Here is a 15,762-nt window from a genome sequence, read left to right as displayed (position 1 = left end):
TGGAATATATTATACTTAAAAGTTTTCATGTGTGTTGAACAATACAAACATATACTGTTTTTAAAGACCAAAGTACTATTGTTTTTCTGGATAAAATAATGAAAATAGAGTTAAATGCAGAAAATTTAAATGTGTAGTTTTATTCCTTAATATTTAGGAAAGATGGTCATTTCTTGTCTTATGAATCATTCTCGTTTCCTTACTTTCTCTGCGGTGTTTTGCTGGGATCACTGTGAGGTGGGTAGACAGGAGCAAGGCACTCCCACGGCCACGGAGCTGGCAGCCTCCTGTGACCGCTCATCTCCCAGTTTCCCAGAACCGCATGGGAAGCTGACTCTGCACCTCTGACCTCTGTAGGCTTCTCAGGGCATCCAGGAGGTCAGCTTCCCTGCCTTGCCTTACAGGCTTTCTGAAAACTGACATGGCAGGGGAATAGGGACACGGAGAGAGGTCTTGTCCTGGAAGTATCCTTCCCTTGGGTAAAAACACTTTTCACCTGGTATTTGGAGCTCTGACACCAGCAGGTTTCTCACAGATGCAAAATGACAGTGCTATTTATTTAGAGGCCATTATTAGGGAGCAACTGAGCACAGGCCCCCCAGGCATGTCAGGGAAGTGCCGCTCTGTAGGGGTCATCTGGGAACGGCGTGGGTGGGGTCCACATCTGACGGGCTGGAGGACACTGGGAGCACAGATGCTCTGCAGCCCAGCTGTTGGTAGGCTGGGCCTGTGTCATATCTCACATGGTTGCATTTTCTCATGTCCTGCTGGTCATTCATGTAGGTCACAATTCAGTGTATAACTGCTTGAGCCTAGAATCTAATCATTTTACATATAAGCACAACATAGATCCTTCAGAATTTTAATATAAACTTAGTTTTCTAGGACAGCAATTCCCCGATGTGTGGTCGGGGCGGAGGGAAGACCACACTTTGCTTATTCAAGGAGTTATTACCCATGAGTTATTATTACCCTGTTCTCCATTTTGGAAAATGAATTCATGGACAGTTCCACCACTCTCCTGACTAGTCTCATCTGTAGCTCTCTCCATCTGTGGTTATTCTGTGAAGAGGGCCAAGTCTCTGGTAACTTTATCACATCTAATGGCATCAGGCCCATGTATTTTCATATTGAAATATTTGTTTTTAACTATAAATTGTGACAGATTTGATTTTCTTAGGCTCCAAAATCACTGCAGATGGTGATTGCAGCCATGAAATTAAAAGATGTTTGCTCCTTGGAAGAAAAGCTATAACCAACTTAAACATCATATTAAAAAGCAGAGACGTTACTTTGCCGACAAAGGTCAGTCTAGTCAAAGCTATGGTTTTTCCAGTAGTCAGGTATGGATGTGAGAGTTGGACTATAAAGAAAGCTGAGTAAAGAAGAATTAATGCTTTTGAACTGTGGTGTTGGAGAAGACTCTTGAGAGTCCCTTGGATTGCAAAGGGATCCAACCAGTCCACCCTAAAGGACATCAGTCCTGAATATTCACTGGAAAAGACCGTGATGTTGGGAAAGATGGAAGGCAGGAAGAGAAGGGGACGACAGAAGATAAGATGGTTGGATGGCATCACCTACTCAATGGACATGAATTTGAGTAGCTTCTGGGAGTTGGTGATGGACAGGGAAGCCTGGTGTGCTGCAGTCCATGGGGTCACAAAGAGTTGGAATCCACTGAGTGACCAGACTGAACTATAAATTGATATCTTTTAATTTCTCTTTTATAGTTATAGAAAGGCCTTAGTTTTGCTATGAAGGGACATATGTAAGTAGGTTTTATTTTGTATAAACTTCCTTTGAGAATGATAAAGAAGCTTTACCAAATGTTATCAAAGAGGGGAAGGCAAAGAATTTTCTAGGTCAGTTGTGTTTGAGCATCATTAAATGGTAATAAAAATGGTAAACAAACTTTGGGTCACCCGTTCTGGACTCCAAAGGAGCTTAGCTGGACCAAGAGTGATGTGAGCACATATACGAGCATCTTCTGTCTTCTGGGAGCCAAGAGTCCCAGAGACCCCACTGACCTCCAGTGTGATCCTGTTCTTCACCAGGAGCCCGATCTTAATGTCCATCAGGTTCAAGTCTTTCTCCAGCTGTTGATTGCCCCTGATCTTGGTCACCACTTCCTCCCTCAACCGGGCTACCTCCAGCTCTTCCTGGAAATCCAAGTCGCTTTGGTCCAACAGGTATACAAATTTGCGGATTACTCTCAATGGGGGGTTTTCAGAGCCAACTGCAAGGCAAGGAAAGGAGTGCTTCAACTGGGCATGCTTGAAATGATCAGTAGGAAAGAAACTAGGTCTTTAAAGAAAGCATTATCAGAAAATAGAGCAATTGCAGTGCTGGGCCCCCGAGTGAATCATCCCGCCTCACATCAAATATGACGTGTCAAAGGAAACTGATCACATACACAAATGCAGGCCACTGAGAACGTCTGCCTCACAGTTTCCTTGTTACCCAGCATTTGTTTATCAGCCGTCTCTCACACTGTTTCCAGGACTCCCACACTGAGGAGATAGTTCTAGCTATTGGTGTCTTATTGATGATGAATCGGGGAAAGAATGCTAACACTGAGCTGTCCCGGCTCTGAGAGCGTGTGGCTGAGCCAGATAAGAGATTTCTGTTCTTGCTGCAGGAAGCAGAAAGTGTTTGCCTTTTCAGTCCAAAAGACTTTGGGGGATGGAGCAGGAATTAGGTGAAAGGGGAATTAGGAAAGGTCCGTCAAGGGAGAACTGTAAGGTCCAATAGAAGCCAAGAGGACCACAACTGGAACACATGTTCTGCTTGGCAGAAACAAAATAATTTTAGAAATGGAAATTGGGTCCCTGTTGTTTCAGCACGAACCAGGGAGGGCTCTCAGCACCTAGGAGACCAGGCTTAGTCATGGTGAGGGTATCTATGTAAATTCTACCAAGGGCTTTCCCTTAGTGCCTTGAACCTTACTGACGCATTGATTCCTCGGCACTGTGACTTTGCAAAAAACCCAACTTTTTAAAGGTGTTTAGTGAGAGTGACTCTGGGTAAATTATAAGAGGAAACAACTGGACCTTCAGTGCTGATGACAGGACACAGCAACGCAAAGAGGACTGGAGAGAGCCCAGTCCGGTTTTGGCAGCCTCAGCCAACATCCTCTCCTCTACATCAGGGCTCTATTCAAGCTTCCTTATGTTAACATTGCTGTTAGGTTGTATGGTGTTCTGTCACTTAAGAAATACAGAGTTCAGTCAACAATGCAAACAATTAGCAGCATGAGCCCAGCACAAACAGCCAACTCCAGAGTCATCTGTATTACTACTCTGCCTCTTCTTATGTATTTATCGCTAGCTATCAAGGAAAAGCATCAGAGGTCCACATCTGCCTCCAGGCTCGGAATCTACTGGACAATAAATACCTCATATTCCACTAGATTGCAAGTTACTGTGGATCATGGACCCTTCACTTCCTGATCACCAAAGCATATGTGAATTTATTTTCCTACTATTTTACCAAAGATGCTGTTGGTGACATGACCATTTCAGGAACAGCCTGAACCACACACCAGAGCTCAGTTACGTAGCCGAGAGAACGTAAGCCATCTCATGTGTGTCTAAAGTTCTCTCTGTGTGCTCCAGAGAATTGTGTATCATTTTGTGTGCCAACAGGGCAGGTAGAAACAAATGAATAATTTAGCTTTACAAATTATTATGGCTCAAATGTAACAGCTCCTCGATCAACAGTTGGCTTTCTTGCATCTTCATATCTTCACATCACTTTGTGGTAACTTTCGTTTCAGGAAACCACTCAACTTCACAGTCAGCCCTTACAAGTGGCCAGTTAAAGTTCTAGCAAGTTCCAAACCTGAACGCATTCAGTGCCTTTCTGGAGGAAATGGGTGAAAATGAATAATGCCAGACTAATAAAAGTGATGTTTTTCAGCTTAAGAAAATGCCTTTGTTTGATGAAGGTGCTGAATTGAGAAAGAAATGAAAATTTACAGTTCAGTTACCACAAAGCTACCTTATTTGCCAAAGCAGCTTTTATCTAATTTATTCACTAACACAGTTTCTGTCTTCTACGCTTTAATAAGAAATCACTTAGATTTTTAGCTGGAATTCCTTCTATCTTTTTAACTTAAAAAAAAAAGTAAGCAAGTGACAAAAACTACCACAAAGTTATATATGTTCTACTTATTTACAAGGTATCGGTGGGGGGTGGTCTTGAGGGAAGTGGACAAACGCTAAACTACGTGAAATTGGTTTGTAATCTCACAGCTGAGTTTTCCTTTCCAGATCTAGCACTGTTTCTACAATCGTCTACTCTACTGAATATACAATTTAGGGATGGATTTTTGTCAATAAAGTATTCTAAATGCTAGCATAATTTACATTAACAAAACAAAACAAAACACAAAATTACCCACAAAAACCTATTCCCTAGAAGGAAAGGAAAAGCAGCTTGTGTGTGTTTGGAAAAACTACCCTTAATTTACCTATTTTAGTGTATCAGGGCTCAGAAAACAAACCCCCTCTTCAGCTTTCTTGTAAAAAATTAAAGAAAGATATCTACCAACAGAGACATGAAGCTCATCAATTGCAAAGTGGAGCAGTGTGGCATTAGAGACACGTTCTTCCCTCAGTCTACATGCTGGATTCTGGAACCTAGCAAGCAAGGCAGTATCCGGAAGATTCCACAGCTTGAGGCAGAACCTGGCCTTTGAGGCTGCTAGAGACTTTTCCCTTAACAAGTACCTGGGAGGGTCTTTTTGGGTCCTACACTTTGCTCCATAATTCAGACAGACTTTTGACAATAAAAGGTATTGGCGAAACTACTTACTACTACTGAGCTAGGAACATTACTGAGCAGTATTTTTATTTCTTTCAAAAAAAATTAATAAGCCACAAGATAGTTACAGAGAGCATAATGGCCACTACTAAAATACACAATGATGTGTTTTGCCCTCTCAAAACTAATCCTGAATGACCTAAATATTTGAAGAATCTGGGCAGTACTAATAAACTTATCAGCAAGCTCTTCTAGACTTAATCTAGGACATGCTCTTTATCACATGTTCTTATGATAATTAGAATGTTAAAAATTCAGCATATAAAGAATGCTTCACTGTGTAAAAGAAATGAACAATAGAATAACAAACAGGAGCAGAGCTGAAACCGAAAAAGATGGCACAAAATGTGAATGCTCTTTCTGGGTGATTTTAATTTTATTTTTCTGTTTTCCAACTTTCTGCAAGTGACATACTAGTATTATAAGGAAGACAGTTTAAAAACCACAGGACTGTGAAAAGTCTAAAATGAAATTACATGAAGATGTTTGTAGTTTTCTTTGGGAAGTGAAACTATGTGCTTTTCCCCTTCTTGTTCATATTTCCAAATTTCTTACATGACTATGTTTTGTTCTTAAAATGAGAAGGGAAAAAAAATCACAGGCCAGGTAATAAATTAAATGATATTCAGATGTAAGTTTATCTTCTGGCTAACCCTTTTGCATTAAATTCCTGCCTCTAGCTTATTATTATTATTTTTTGAATACCTGTAAGAGGTCCTTTCATGACTGTTTTTCACGATTTTCTTTTGACATACATAGTGAGACAGGCGTACAGTTTTTATCTTGACCTCCTGCCAGTGACCCCATGACTGACAGGCTGGAGGAAACACCAAAACAGCTCTGCCAAGAAGCCCCCACTGAGTCCACTCCCGCGAGGTCCTTCCCACAGCCCTTGAGGAAATGGCAACGGGGACCGCGTCCTGAGGCTGGTGCTGTGGGTATGAGCCTGCCAGCGCTGGGGGGCCTCTTGTGGAGGTGCGGGTTGGCATTGGCTTGTCACAGGGACGGGGCCCCGGCAGCAGCGGTCCTGGAAGGTGCCCCTTGGCATGAGCCCTCTTGAGGTTGCCATTAACCCTACCAAAGAGCCCATAGCTAGCTCACATTTAATAAAAAATATCAGCATTAATGCCAACACCATTTTTTAAAAATTGAAGTATAATTGAAGTCTATCATTAATATATATACATATCACTATATATTCTTCACAAAACACCTGAAACTAACACAGCACTGTAAATATATATATATTTTGGCCAAAATTGGGTTTTTCCATAAGTTGTAGCAGAAAAACATATATATAGATACATAAATTTTCAGACTCTTTTCTATTATAGGTTATTATAAGATATTGAATACAGGTCCCTGGGCTATATAGTAGGTCCTGCTGATTATCAATTTTATATATAGTAGTGTGTATCCTAATTTATCCCCTCCCCTCAACATTGTCCTTTTTTTTTTTTTTTTTTAAGAAATCCCATCTACTGCCCTTAACCATTCCACTTTGATAAAAGGCCCGTTTCCTGTCAATGACATGCTTGGGTCTGAGATGGTCAAAACCTACTGGCGATAACGTGCATCCACTGACGTGATCAGATGGAAATAACGTGTGCTTGCTTGGTTTATAAGGAATACTTTGTTTCAGAATGCTCCACTTACCCAGTGTCTTGTAGTCATCTCTAGCTTTGCTCGCTCTCAATAGAGACTGGATTTTCACAATTTCATTGTTCTGCAAAAGAAGATGACCAGTCACAACCTCCCAGAGTTCCATCGACTCCACTATTTTAGAATTTAGCACTCTTCAAAAACTGACGGCACTTGAAGAATGGACACTATTTAGAACTGACAGTATTTAGATGTGGCGTAGTCAACGTTTATTTTTGCATTCTCTTTGAAGAAAGGGTCAGATAAGTTAGCTATCAGTATATAAACAAGATTGTAAAGGGATTGTCTAAATAAAGATATCTAAAGAGGGAAAAGAATTTTACCACCAAACTTAGATGGTCCAATCTATGTTCACATATCTATTCTTCAAAAATCCTGAAAAAATTCCTCCTGTGGGCAGGTTAGCAATAATTAAAAACGTTGCAAGCTAAGTTGGAAAGTCCTTCATTAGTATCTCTTCTCTCTGGCATAACTAGCCCACATAAATTTTTCCTCACCCATTTCCTTTCCAGTTCTGAATGATGAAGTCTTACTCTGAACAAAAAGATGTAAGAAGCCTCTAAATAGTACCACATTGAGTTCTAAAATCCATTTTTTTCCTCCAAGCTTTTGTTTCTACCATTTAATAAGAATCATTCAATGCTAACATTCACAAACTATTCATTTAAGTTCATTCTCAGGGAGGACAAATTTCCACATGTGTGTCTCTTACATGAGCTCTGAAAAACTGCAGTCGTGAGAGGTAATTCCTTCGTGTTGTTACCATCCGGTACCAGGACTGAATCTAAAAAATAAGTGAAAAAGAGAAATCCAGGCAGTTACCAAACCACCTTTCGTATGCCTCTATGCAGTCTTTTAAAAATAATATTGATAATTTGATAAAAAAGTAAAAATCAGCCACCCACCAACTAATAGACATCTACAGCCTCATTTTTTTAATGAAGAAATCATTTTATTTATTTTTATTTATTTATTTTTTACCTTTACAATATTGTATTGGTTTTGCCATATATCAACATGAATCTGCCTCATTTTTATCTCCGACTTCTTTCGTTGCTTTTCCTCCGAGGGGTTCAGAACATGTTACACATTATGGTGGAGAAGGTAATGCAGCTCTTTGTACTATTTTGCTTTAATCTCAGTAAATAAAAGCCAAGCAAGCAAGGCATTTTGCTGAGAGTTGCAATGGGTCAGGGGATCAAATAAAACTAAGTTCAGAGTTGCTTCCAACACCCCTTAAATGCAGACAATACTTTTTAGGTCTTTACAGGAAAACATTTCAAAAGGTCTCATGAGGGATGCACTGTGACCCACGGTTTTCTGGGTGAATAAGCATGTGTTCCATGGTGAGCACAGGGTATTTCCAAGTGTAACATGTTCAGGAACTCATAATACAAAAGGCCTAGACCATGTCCTTCTCTGTCCTCAGATTAAGAAGTCTTAACAAATCTCACCTGACTTCATCTCTCTCCAGCCCCACTCTTCTGAGTCTTATTTGGATTTCCAAGTTTCTACAAGCTCACTGCCAGATAGTTCTTTAGTTTTCAGCTCTGAGAGCAGGCACCCCAATGGCTGTTCTTCCTCTAAGCTTGGAGCAACCAGCCTGGATTGGAAGCTGGGTTAGACGGGCTTATCTACTCAATACAGGCCCTGACTCAGTTGTACTTCCTTCTTGTCATTGGTTTTGCATTTGCCTTACAATAAGGTTTGTACTGTTAAACCTGAACATTCTAATTATTATTTGAGATCATACAAAGAACATGAAATAAAGCTGGATTTCCTCCAAATCAATGTGGACTTTTTAGAGAAGAAGCATTGATTAGGTTGGTGCAAAAGTAACTGCGATTTTGCATTGCTGAACTTTGCCATTTGATACTGGAATACGTTCTTAAATAAATGTGGCTATGCTATACATAATTTTCATGGACATTTCTTTATTTTTAAAAATTTATTTTTAATTGAAGGATGATTGCTTTACAGTATTGTGTTGGTTTCTGCCAAACATTAACATGAACCAGCCACAGCCATCATATTCTTTTTTTCTTTTTTTTTGCTGATGACTTATTACTCGCTGTGTATTTTATGTTTATTTTAGACTATGGAGATGATGTTAGACAAAAGCACATTCGAGTGATTTTCTTATCTGGTTTCAAGATGGATTGCAAAGCGGTGGAGACAACTCGCAACATCAACAATGCACTTGGCCCAGGAACTGCTAATGAATGTGCAGTGCCGTGGTGGTTCCAGTTTTGCAAAGGAGACAAGAGCCTTGAAGGGGAGGAGCATAGTGGCTGGCCGTCAGAAGTTGACAATGACCAACTCAAAGGAATCACTGAAGCTGTCCTCTTACAAGGACATAAGAAGTTGACAAAGAACTCACTGTTGACCTTTCTATGGTTGTTTGGCATTTGAAGCAAACTGGAAAGGTCAAAAAGCTTAATGTATCGGTGCCTCGTGATCTGACTGAAAATTAAAAAAAACTGCCATTTTGAAGGGTAGTGTTCCCTTATTCTATATGCAACAATGAGCCATTTCTCAATTGGATTGTGACGTACACATGAAGAAAACTGGATTTTATACAACTGGCAGTGACCGGCTCAATGTTGGACCTAGAAGAAGCTCCAAAGCACTTTGCAAAGCCAAACGTGCACCCAAAAAAGGTCATGGTCACTGTTTGGTGGCCTGCTGCTGGTCTGATCCACTCCAACTTTCTGAATCCCAGTGAAACCATTACATCTGAGAAGTATGCTCAGCAAATCAATGAGATGCACTGAAAACTCAAATGCCTGCAGCTGGCATCAGTCAACAAAAGGGGCTCAGTTCTTCTCCATGACAATGCCTGATTGCACGTCCCACAACCAATGCTTCCAAAGTTGAATGAACTGGGCTACGAAGTTTTGCCTCATCTGCCATATTCACCTGACCTCTTGCCAACCAACTGCCACTTCTTCAAGCATCTCAACAACTTTTTAGCAGATAAAATGCTTCCACAACCAGCAGGAGGCAGAAAATGCTTTCCAAGAGTTTGTTGAATCCTGAAGCACAGATTTTTATGCTACAGAAATAAACAAACTTATTTCTCATTGGCAGAAATGTGTTGATTGTAATGGTTCCTATTTTGATTAGTAAAGATGCGTTTGAACCTAGTTATACTGATGTAAAACTCATGATGTGAAACCGCAATTACATTTGCACCAAGCTAATATTATAGAGACAACATAGTGTTTTGATGGACCTGCTTGAAGATGATCAGCTAAGTGAGGGGGGAGGCAGGACTCAAACCTAGGACTTGCTTCTGACGTCAAGTCTCAGACACAGTCTGTCTTCCAGAAGCAAAAGGAGAATGAAGGAAAAAGTTTACATGCTTGCTAAGGTAGGAAAGAGTGTTTACCTTCACAATAAAGCGAATATTATCAATGAACATTTGTCGCCTGCGTTTATATGCTTCCCGTTGCTTATATGCCTTCCAAAAAGCCTGTAGAAAATAATGAGTTACAGAATTACTTACATGTCACAGTTTATTTTAGAAAGTGCAAGGACAGAATACATCACAAGAGACACTGAGTTGGGACAAAGTCAGGAATCCTCCCTTCCAGATCTCATCTGGACGCCGTCTCATCTGACACCAGGTGGACACTGAACTGGGCAGAGCACACCTGCTCACAGCTGGGGCTTGTCCCAAGTTGGTGAAAGGAATTACCAGGTGGAAGCCCAGGTTCTGCTTTGAAAGCGTAATTTTAACAAGGCCCTGAGTGATAAGAAGTAATAATAAAATGGAATTGTCCTGAAATATACAAACAGATCAACTTGGTGCTCGTATTATTTGGTAGCATTATAAGATGCCTCAGGGCTTCTCAGGTGGCGCTAGTGGTAAAGAACCCACCTGTCAAAGCAGGAGACATAAGAGAAGTGGGTTCAATCCCGGGGTTGGGAAGATCCCTTGGGGGAGGGCATGGCAACTCACTCCAGTATTCTTCTGAGATAATCCCATGGACAGAGGAGCCTGGTGGGCTATAGTCCATAGGGTCGCAAAGAGTTAGACACAACTGAAGTGACTGATCATGCATGAGATACCTCAAAATAATGACTAGTAAGTATCTTTACTCCAGCAAGCGAGCCACTGTGATCTAGATCAAAAAGGAAGATGACCCTGGATTCCTGAAAGCAGGAGTGCTGTGATGATCTTTCATTATTTCATCTGTTTTTACATAAGGTTTAATGAGGCTTCATCAATATACCTTTACTACGTTATCAGCTTAACGAGAGCTTTTATAGGAAACATTTACAAAAAGTGGACACAAACTGGTATCTTAATTTGTTTTTTGTTCTTTTTTGGGCTGCTCTGTGCAGCATGCAGGATCTTGGTTCCCTGACCAGGGATCGAACCTGTGCCCCCTGCAATGGAAATGCAGACTCCTAACTGCTGGACTACCAGGGAACTACAAACTGCTATCTTTAGAATGATCATATCCATAGTTGTTATTAGTTTAGTCCAACTCATTTTTGAGAATCTTTTTATTGAGACACATCTTTGCAACTCACTGCACTGCTCTGATTTTTTTTTTCCAAGTTAGAATTGAAATAAACACAAATTCTGTGTTTAGTTCAGTTCAGTCGTGTCTGACTCTTTGCGACCCCATGAACTGCAGCATGCCAGGCCTCCCTGTCCATCACCGACTCCTGAAGTTTACTCAAACTCATGTCTATTGAGTCAGTGATGACATCCAACCATCTCAAAGGGACAAATACAAAATCAAGTTATTTTTTATAATTTTTTCACATTTTCATGTCAATCCACCCCATTCCTTCTTTTTTAAAAAGGTGTATGGGATTTTTATTGCCATTTAAAAAAGAAAATACTTTCTGGTAATGATTCAAAACAAAACAGTCATGATGAAATATACATGCAATGGAGTACTTGCTCTGGACGTCCCCTCTCAGTATTTTTATTTTTTGTTTTGCAATTGTTACAATGTTGTGTTGGTTTCTGCTGTACAACAATATGAATCAGCCATAATAATACATGTATCTCCTCCCTCTTGAGCCTGCCTCCCTTCCCCCGCAACCCCTCTAGGTCATCATAGAGTGCTAGACTGGGCTCCTTGTGCTGTACAGCACCCTCTCATCAGCTATCCCATTTACACATAATATCCCCTTCTCTCAATTTAAATCCCTAGAAATGACAAATGTGCTTTTAAAAAAACCTTAATTTTGAAATAATTAGCAACTCATAGGATGCTGCAAAGATAATACATTGAGTTCCATGTACCCTTCACCCAGCTTCCTCCAATGGAAACATTCTACAGATATGCTTATAAAGCAATCCATCATAGTGCTAGAAAACAAGAAGGCTTAAGTGTCAAAAACTATGAGGGATCCTGGGAGAGAGAAGACAGTTTGAACTGGCTGAAAAAGGAACCTCAGAACACAATTCTACAAACATTGGGAACCTCTACAAAAAAATGTGAGCTGGCTCTAAGCTTGAGGAGCCTTGGGTAGCAGTCAGAGAAATTCTGGGGAAGTCTTCACATCATCCACTTGCCAAGCAGTGGGGCAAAAACATGGATGGGGAGTAGGCGCTGGAAAATTACAAGAGAGTCTAGTATTTTTGGCGGGAATTTAGCAGCATCAAGTTTAAAGCTATTTAGTATTTCACCTTGTGTTTCTAATTTTCCATATACCTAGCCTAAGAAAAATACAAGCACCTGTGTAGGAAGATGACATTTAAGGATTTCTATTGTATTATTGCTTGTAATACTGAAAAAGTATAGAGGTCAGAATGCTGACACAGGAAAACAGGATTATGATTGCATTCATCGGGATGACAATCTAACTAGTAACTCATTTGTCATGATGGTCTCAGTGTGATTCAGGCGCTTTTGATCCTAGCACTGTTTTTAAAGTGCAGAGGTGCAAATATACAAATAATATCATACATGCCATTTCTTGATCCAAACTGAAAGGCAACCAAGATACTGGAATTAGCTCAATTGCTCATTTTGCTTTTTAAAGAATTATTTCAACTCCAGAAACACTATTAATCTCTATTAGCTCAGAGTCTCGAAGCTTTTGGATACGGAATCTGTTGTAGCAACAGATCTGATATTAAAGCATGTTTGCATTGGTGGAATGAACCCACTTGTAGGTTTTGTATGATGTTTTAAATGTCTTAAAGAGTCAATGGTCACCAACAGTACTTTCCTAAAGATTTCATTTCATATTTCATCTATTTAACGATTATGTAGATTTTTCTGGGATCTACATTTATATATGAACATTACCTTTCCAAACCAAGGCAACTTGGCTGGGTTTAGAGGTTCTGGTCTATAGAAGCAGAATAACACATGCTTCCTATTTCATTTGTCAAGATTTAACATTCTTTTTTGCTTGTAAGTTTTCATCAGGATTGGCTTCTCTTATTCCATGCTAACAGCAGAATTGTGCAAGGCCCAGAGCCTGCAGGCTCTTCTAATTAGAGGCTCTTTACTGAAAACAAGTATAGGTATAAAGTTGGGAGGAAGGAGCTATTGGTATAAAGATACAAACAGAGACAAAACTCTAAACCCTAAGGCCATTTAGAAGCAGCCTTTTATGGACAGAGACAGAAGGCATTTACAAAACCATCACTCTCTCCCTTGAAAGGTGGGAGAACTTATGTAAAAATCTATAATAGCCATCTTCTGGTTTTGGTTTTTGTTACCATAAATAAATTTTCTGTGCAACACAGCTGTAACAGAGGAGTGTCCCATGATACTTAGACCTCAGAAGTTACTGCTGTTTTATAGATTCTAATTGTCAATCTCCAGAAAACCTGGCTTGCCAAATTGGTTGCCTTGCTTCATAATTGGACACATAGGATAGTAATATTCAAATTACCAACTTCTGAAACAGATATTCTTCTGTGACCTCCCTGGTAGCCATTTATCTTTTTTCCCTCTCTGCTTGAAGGTACAATCCCACAACCTAAGGGTAGTCAATTTCACTCAAACGACGCGACGGAGGACTGCCCCACCGTGTCACCTCACCCTCCAGCCCCACACGCCTCCCGACAACCTGCTCTCGCTCCAGAGAAGCATGTTTCTTTTTCTTTGCTGGGATGTTCATGGCACTCTCTGACCTGAGGTTCAGTAAGTTAGTAATTCTCAGGGCTAAGTTTGGTGTTTGTCACTCTTAATGGGTTTTCCTACAAGGTGGCATTTCAGCTTTCTTCAGTTTAAGGAAAAAAAAAAAATTGTAGCTAACTCTTTTTTCACGGACTCGGTTTTTCTGAACTCTTCCTGGACCATCCAACCGACTGGATGTTGGTTCCCCATTCCCTGTCCTCTGAGTCACCATCTTGATCACTTCATCATTTCAAACACTTGTTGAGCCCTTAATAGCGGCATACTGGTCACAGTCTGTTATGAATTATCCCATTTTAATTTCCATTAATGGGAATCCCATTTAATGCCCACAACCCTGAGATAAAATGGAAATTTCAGATGAGACAACATATTTTAGGCCATCTTATTCCTTCCCTCAGCTTTTTGTGTGTTTTTTCCTCAAGTTCTCCACGTTTCATTTACTTTCCAGTGGCTGTCTTGCATTCTGCAGTCATAAATTCATTCATGTTCTGGGATGTCATTATTTTTCTTCCTCTCTGTAGCCATTGGCTGCCTTTTCATTTTATCATGTTGTCTTCTTTCATTAAATCCATGTGTCATATTAAGTTTCTTAAAAGCAAAAGGAATTTCAGTATAATTTTTTGTGTGTCTCCTGGGGTAAGAATTCCCCTAAATGTTTATTTCATTTACATTTTAACATATTTCTTTTTCTTTTTTTTGATATAAAATTTTGTTTCAGATTTTTTTTTTTCTGGCTCACTTCTTAAATGTAGGCCATTTTACCAGAGCCTTCTGTTTACTTACCATTCAGAAATAATCTGGCTATGTCGAGTCTCATTGACCTTGCTCCCTGTCTACTTGAGCACCATGTGAATTACCCCCTAAGCACCCGAGACAGAGGACTGGCTACTGATGATATGTATCCTCTGTCCAAACCCAGTTCTTGAGGAGGAGACTAGGGGTAGCAGTGCAGAGGAGCTACTGAGTTTGTTAAGAGACTGCTGTGTCTGGGGCTGACTCAGCCAACAAAGAAGTTCAGACGGTTCTACAGAGGGGAACCCTTCAGATTTCACAGCATTCTCCTAATCCAGGGTGAATCAGCTACTTTGGCAAAAAAACAAGACGAGTGTGATCCCCTCTGGTTCACGGTCTTTTGGTTTTCTAGGTCAGCCCGTTTTCCTCTCTAGGTTACAGTCTGCCTTTAAACCTCACGCCCTCCTTTGTTAGAAAACTGTCAGAAGAGGCAGGGACAAGTCATCACGGAGTGACTTCACAGGGCAATGGCTTCTTCTTCAATACTGCTGCTCCCACTGAGGTGAGGGGGGAAGCCTCCAAGTTAGTGTTTCTGCTCTTCCCCAGCTCTCTTGTGACTTCAGCCCTGGGGCCTGGTATCAGGCAGATTTTACGCTAGCAGGCTCTTCAGACCGTCTTCTAACTGTAACACAGCTGTGGGCAGACTGGAGAGCTTGAGGTTGGTCCAAATCATGCCACACCAGTTAACACTCTTCAAATTTTGGGCAGAAGTAGAGTCTTAGCATCAGTGTAGATGATGCTATATTTAAGATTTTGTTCACTTCCTGTGTGTTTTATCTATCATTTATTAAAAGAAGAATAAACTGGAAAACAAGTTCACCTAGAAAAATCCTTTGAATTTTAACTTTACAAAAGAAATTTCTTAAAACATTCATCTTTCCTGCCCTCTAACATCTTAAGCTCTTGCAAACTCAGACATTTGAGCATCTACTGATTGCAAGCCATAAGAATACAAAAGTTGTAAAAACTCATCTTCTTCCCTGCACAATATTATAATTAGGTGGGGAAGCAGATAAGCATGCCAATGATCACAAAAGAGAAGCTCTTTTAAAAACTTTCAATTTAGGAAATGTAAGTTAGTGGCCAAAGCAAAAACTCACCAAACTCTGCCCATCAAAAACAGTATCACTTCGGACACACAAAAAAGGACAAATGCACAGTCTTTTAGAAACCAGTGTGGCGGTTGAAAGAGGATGTTAGCGGAACACAGAACAGAAACATCTAAATCTGGCAAGCTCCCCTCCTGCCAACCAGAATGTTCGGATAAGTCACGCAAGCTTAAGAAGAGCTCACAACAAAGGGCTTCGGAAAGACGATGCTTCTTGCAGAATGAAGAATGAGAGATTATATAAGAGAGAAG

At 40.3% G+C, this 15,762-nt stretch overlaps 1 protein-coding gene across 3 annotated transcripts in view; it reads right to left on the bottom strand.

Moving 5' to 3' along the window:
* The window catches only part of IQGAP2 (IQ motif containing GTPase activating protein 2), a 305,783-nt gene that overhangs the window by 49,590 nt on the left and 240,431 nt on the right, over positions 1 to 15,762 (bottom strand). For all 3 annotated transcript variants that reach the window (XM_055536607.1, XM_055536609.1, XM_055536608.1), the window contains exons 18-21: positions 9,878 to 9,961; positions 7,199 to 7,270; positions 6,481 to 6,550; positions 2,028 to 2,236 (exon numbers count right to left, since the gene is read on the bottom strand). In XM_055536607.1, the coding sequence (XP_055392582.1) occupies positions 2,028 to 2,236; positions 6,481 to 6,550; positions 7,199 to 7,270; positions 9,878 to 9,961 (435 nt within the window). The remainder of the gene's footprint in view (positions 1 to 2,027; positions 2,237 to 6,480; positions 6,551 to 7,198; positions 7,271 to 9,877; positions 9,962 to 15,762) is intronic.

Source organism: Bubalus kerabau, chromosome 10, assembly GCF_029407905.1.
Source record: "Bubalus kerabau isolate K-KA32 ecotype Philippines breed swamp buffalo chromosome 10, PCC_UOA_SB_1v2, whole genome shotgun sequence".
Taxonomy (NCBI): Eukaryota; Metazoa; Chordata; class Mammalia; order Artiodactyla; family Bovidae; genus Bubalus; species Bubalus kerabau.
Note: the sequence above shows the minus strand (reverse complement) of the source record. Positions and strands in the feature narration are given on the sequence as shown.